At 46.3% G+C, this 5630-nt stretch overlaps 1 protein-coding gene across 1 annotated transcript; it reads left to right on the top strand.

Annotated features, from left to right (window-relative positions):
- Positions 1–845: 845 nt before the first annotated feature.
- Positions 846–4864, top strand: pou3f2b (POU class 3 homeobox 2b). Its single transcript, XM_072554888.1, has one exon. It carries the CDS (start codon positions 1673–1675, stop codon positions 2816–2818), a length of 1146 nt encoding a protein of 381 aa, XP_072410989.1. The 5' UTR covers positions 846–1672; the 3' UTR covers positions 2819–4864.
- The last annotated feature ends 766 nt before the right edge of the window (positions 4865–5630 follow it).

Genomic DNA, 5630 nt, shown 5'->3' with positions numbered 1-5630 from the left:
TGACAATGTGAAGGGGCGTATCATTCAAATCCAGGAGCCGTGAGGTCTGCCCCCTGTCCAGAGGACTCCTCTGGGATCGGGACCGAGACGGATGGGGGAACCTCCAGCCTCTCCGAGGAACGGGCGCTGCTGTCGTTGGCGGAGCAAGTCGCTGTCCGTCACTCGGCTCCGCCGGAGCTCTGATAGAGGAACTGAAACAGAGCGGATCCCACAGACACGACCTCAATCCCTCCTTAGTGTCCCTAAATAAGTGAGGTCGGGGCGGGCACTACTTTGTAATGTTTCAAAGACAGTTTTTTCTTAAAGCAGGTTAGAGTCCTTACAGCGACATGCAGTCTGCAGAGTTGAGAAACCCCGAGCTCTCAGACTGATCCAGTGAGCTGGTATCTCGGTGCATCCAGACTCTTCTAGCGCAACAACTTTAAAACACTTCTTTTTCAAAATAAATGTAACTGCCAGTGAAATCGACACTAAAATAAAGGAATTGGAAAGCAAATATGTTTGTGTAAAGGGAACAAACGGGATTTGTTTCTTTGTACTGAGTATACAGTGAGCTGGGGGAACAAAGTTGGACCACTGATCACTACTTGTAAACTTATTTTTGTTGCTGCGAAAAGCCTCCAGAGTGAATCTGAAACGCAGGGGCGGGGCGGGGGTGATCATGAGATGTTTGGCTGCTTTCCCTGAGTGTTTGTGCATGTTTCCCGGGATTGGACACACTTTCTCCCTGTTTGGTTAGTTTTGGAAACCGCATGGCATCCTCCCAGCGCTGTTACGGGGAGGTGGGGGGGGGGGTGGGATGCGGGGGAGGGCGGGGGCAGCCCCTGGAGCTCTCAAGCTGTTCACTTTGCGGCTTTTGTTTTGCTTTCTTTTCGGACAAACACAGGGACTGTCTCTCTTCCTCTCTCTCTGTCTTCCTGTCGCTGTCATTCTTTCTTCCTCTGTTTCTCTAACATTCTGACCTGTATCTCTCCCTCTATTTGGTATCTTGTCTTGTCTCTGTCCCTCTGCCTGTATCTCTCTGCATCTGTTTCTCTATCTTTCTGCCCTTTGTCTTTCTCTCAGTCTTTGTCTCCCACTCTCTTTCCTCTCCTTCTGTCGCTGTCTTTCTCCCTGTATGTCTGTCTCTGCCTATATCTCACCCTTTCTGCCCTACTCTCTCTCTTTGCCCCCCCACCCCCACTCCGTTCCTGTCTCTGTCTTTCTCTCTCCCTCTATGATTTGTTCTCTCTGTCTGCACGCTTCCCTCAGTTTTTTTCTCCCTCTCTGTATCCCCCTGTTTTTAATCTGTCTCACTCATTTTTTTTGTCTTTCACTCGCTCTGTCTCTGTATCTTTCTCTCTCCCCCTCACTCTCTCTCTCCTCCTTCCGCGTGCTGGTCCTGCCTGCATGGCTCCAGAGAGCAATGAAAGAAATCCCCCAGCAGGGGCGGACAGCCAATCAGAAGGCTGCGCTGCTGTTCCCTGGCCGGGATTGCCATGGCTGCCACCATCAATCAAGAGGCGAGCGGCCAATTGGAGGCCGGGACCGGCACGCACGCGGCGTCTGCTTCCCCCCACTCCCCCCCCCCTCCCTCCCCTCCCGCTCGGCGCTGCCAATGATCCGAGCCTCGGTGCAAGTTGTCAAAGGCTCGGCTCGTTTAACAAGTCAGATCACTCCGGCTTAGCAAGTCATGGCGACCACAGCATCTAATCATTACATTACGAGCAGCAACATCCTCACCTCCAACTCCATCGTTCACGCAGAGCCAGGGAGCATGCAACAAGGGACAGCCTACAGGGATGCACAGAAACTGGTCCAGAATGATTACATGCAAAGCAATGGACACCCTCTCAGCCACGCTCACCAATGGTTAACGGCTCTCTCCCACGCCGAGGGCTCCCCCTGGTCGGCCGGCGTTCCGGCCAGCCCCCTCGGTCAGCAGGACATCAAGCCCTCGGTGCAGTCCGGGAGGGACGAGCTGCACAGCGGGGGCACCCTCCACCACCGGCCCCCTCACATGGTCCACCAGCACGGCAATCACCACGGGGCGTGGGGCAACAGCACCTCCGCCCACCTGCCCAGCCTGGCTTCCAACGGCCAGAGTCTCATCTACTCGCAGCCCGGCTTCACCGTCAACGGCATGATCAACCCGGCCAGCAGCCAGGCCATACACCACGGGCTGAGGGAGGCTCATGAGGAGCACCACGGGGAGCACGTCCCGCACCACCAGCAGCACCCACCGCACCACCACCACCACCACCAGCACCAGGGCCACGAGCACTCGGACGAGGACACCCCCACCTCGGACGACTTGGAGCAGTTCGCCAAGCAGTTCAAGCAGAGGAGGATCAAGCTCGGATTTACCCAGGCCGATGTGGGACTCGCTCTCGGGACGCTGTACGGCAATGTCTTCTCGCAGACCACCATCTGCAGGTTCGAGGCGCTGCAGCTCAGCTTCAAGAACATGTGCAAACTCAAGCCCTTGTTGAACAAGTGGCTGGAGGAGGCTGACTCCTCGTCCGGAAGCCCCACCAGTATAGACAAAATCGCTGCCCAGGGCAGGAAGAGGAAAAAGCGGACCTCTATCGAGGTGAGCGTCAAAGGGGCTTTGGAGAGCCATTTTTTGAAGTGCCCCAAGCCCTCGGCCCAGGAGATCAACTCTCTGGCGGACAGTCTGCAGCTAGAAAAGGAGGTGGTCAGGGTTTGGTTTTGTAACAGAAGACAGAAAGAGAAACGAATGACTCCTCCCGGAGGAGCTCACCCCGGAGCCGAGGATGTATATGGGGCCAGAGACACTCCGCCGTCACATCATGGGGTTCAGACTTCTGTACAGTGAATGACCACTTCTCTCACTTTTTGTTCCTTTTATTTGTTCTTTTCTTAACGAACAGCTTAAAACACTGGACTATCGTTACGATAGCTCACGCTAATGATGTGTTTTGACCTATACAGAAGGAGCTCGCAGGCAAATGCAGTGAGTATATAAATGACAGCAGAGGCACTGATATACATACCTTTACAAAACTGTGGCAAACAGACACAAAACTGCCTGGATAGAATGTCACCTGAAAGGCTGCTATCATTGATTATGTATAGATCCACTGTGACAGGCGGGGCAAGGGGATTTTGTTTTGTAGGAAAGCAGGGGGAGGATTTGGCCAGGAGCTGCAGTTTTGTTTGATGGAGGAAAAAGAGCGAAAGGAGGGTGGGGAAAAGAAAGGAAATTCCAACACAATGCTGTCCGGACTAGCCATCGTAGCAGTCTGTTTTATTTTTGAAATCTCAACCGAGTGGGAGATAATTCTCATTGAATTGTATGAGGCGAAAGGCTATGTGTGTGAACAGAAATTAGGCTGTGTCAATCAGGCAGAGAGGGGCTCATCTCGAACGATACCATTCTCTCTCCAAGGTCTCAAGTTGGGAGCTGCAAAATAGCAAACCGTGATCAATTCACACAAACAAAAAAAAGTAACTAGATGAATGATAAATCGATAAACATCAGACGCTCTAAACTACGACGGATCACCGACTAAAAGTTTAATCCCCATGTTTAACAAAAACTAATTCCGGTGGCCAAAATGCAATATCTTTTTTATACAACAGGAAAATTACAAATCTGAGACTTGAACGCCTCCGAATTAGCACTGTACAATAATGAATTAAACAAAAATTCTCAGTCAAAACGCTGTAGTTCCTGCCACATTTTTTTTCTCGGAAAAAATATATATTGCAGTATAAAACATTGTACTTATTAAATGTGCGCCCACAATCTATCATTTTAAAAAATCGGCAGTCGGATGTAATGAGATAAAACGCCCTGTAAAACATGTCAATATATTGCGCTTTCTTACAAAGAGCATATCCAAGCATTCAAAATTCTAGAAAAGATGTGTACATATTTGAGATATTTTGATGTGGTGATATGATTGTAATTTAACCGCAGTTATAGCGATTCCTAAAGACAATAAAATTTAGTGAAGTGTTAGAAAAAAATTTAAAAATTAAAAAAAAAGCACCGGGTCAGATAGGTTGGTACAGAAAAAAAACCCTGAGACACAAACTAAAATTGTGTCTGTTCGTTTAGTAACATGAAGTTAAACGTGGAGTACTTTGTTAGAACCTTTTCTTATAGGTTTACGAAGAGCGATTACCATGCACATCTTATACCACTATGTATATATGTTGCATATATTTGTCTTTTGAACTGAAGAAGAACAAGCATTATCTGAATGATTTTTTTTCCTTGTATACATTTTTCCATAATGCTGCCCAGGGAATTTTAATATCATTTTCACGTGGCCTGCCTCAATGTATTTATTTCTTTAAAAGAAGTTCTGGAAACTGTTCTGTAGCTTTAATTGATTAGATGTTCTATGTGGGATGTACATTTTTTCCGTTATGCTATTTTTCCCCTTCTCTTGAAAAGATTGTTTTTGGTACATTTCAATGTGTCTTGTGAAGATAAAAGAAACAACGCAGAGTCCCTTATATATTTATGTTAAAGTAATATTTTATTACTTACATAAAAGAAGCAATCGCAACCTCGAAGTCTTTATGTCTTGGTTTTGTGCTCTGACATTTCCTGAGCGGGTGGCCAGAGATATAGTTTGTTTTTCAAATCCGTATCATGGCCTCACTTTTATTATTCTAATAAGGATATGAACATAATATTCCTTTCCATAGACACATTAACCTCATGAAGAGAATCCGGACAGATATTGAAAAACACGCTCACACAGAGACACAAATGGGCACATCTACTTTATCAAATACATCGATTTCGCAAATGATATGTTTTTGTTTTACTTTTGGGTGCGCATACAAACAGAATATGTTTTCCACTCATTATTTAACACATTAGACCTGTATGTGCGAATGTTATAATCGCGCAGTCAGGTATCTGCTTACTTACTGAATCAGCATTTTATAATTTAATGCTTCAACTAAGTTAAACCATAATCTATTGTATGGTGCACATGACAGCTAATAGGAATCACACATATTTAGTGCATGCACATTGCTTTAAACCGACCTGCACACATTTTACACATGTGCCACGTATACTTGTTATTTTAGATTGTTGTATCTCTTAACTAACACACCAATATGGGCAAACTATAATTGTACTTATGTCGCACGTGTTAGTTACCCGGCAGTGTCGAACAGACGGATTTTTCCAGTTGTAAAATATTTTGCTCTATCGACGTATACTTAAGCTCATTTCATTTTGAATTAGCTGTAATATTTGGTAGATCGGATTTCTCTCGAGAAATTAAAAGTTGCAACCGGCTGGCTGACTGGCCGGGCCCTGGTTCGCTTCTGAGCTCAGTCAATATTACACACGTACAAAACATATTCAGTTAAATTATCTTATCAATACAGACAAAAAAAAATTGACAGAAAGAAGAAGTGTTTTCTGACCACAAACGTGCTGATCGGGTGAAATGTTGTAGTTGGTTATGGATCGGGAGCATTGTTCAATAGCAGCCACTGCATTATCTGTAAGGAATGCGGCTGCCCTCTACAGGCCAGGGCCCCACACTGGCCCACGACTTCCCACCAAAGCAGTTCAATTCTTCCTGCTACGATTTTCAATTTCTTTTTGTGTGTGTGGTCTGGAAGAGTAGGCATTTAATTACATTTGTGAC

This window comes from Chiloscyllium punctatum, chromosome 3 (assembly GCF_047496795.1).
Source record: "Chiloscyllium punctatum isolate Juve2018m chromosome 3, sChiPun1.3, whole genome shotgun sequence".
NCBI classification, from domain to species: Eukaryota; Metazoa; Chordata; class Chondrichthyes; order Orectolobiformes; family Hemiscylliidae; genus Chiloscyllium; species Chiloscyllium punctatum.
Note: the sequence above shows the minus strand (reverse complement) of the source record. Positions and strands in the feature narration are given on the sequence as shown.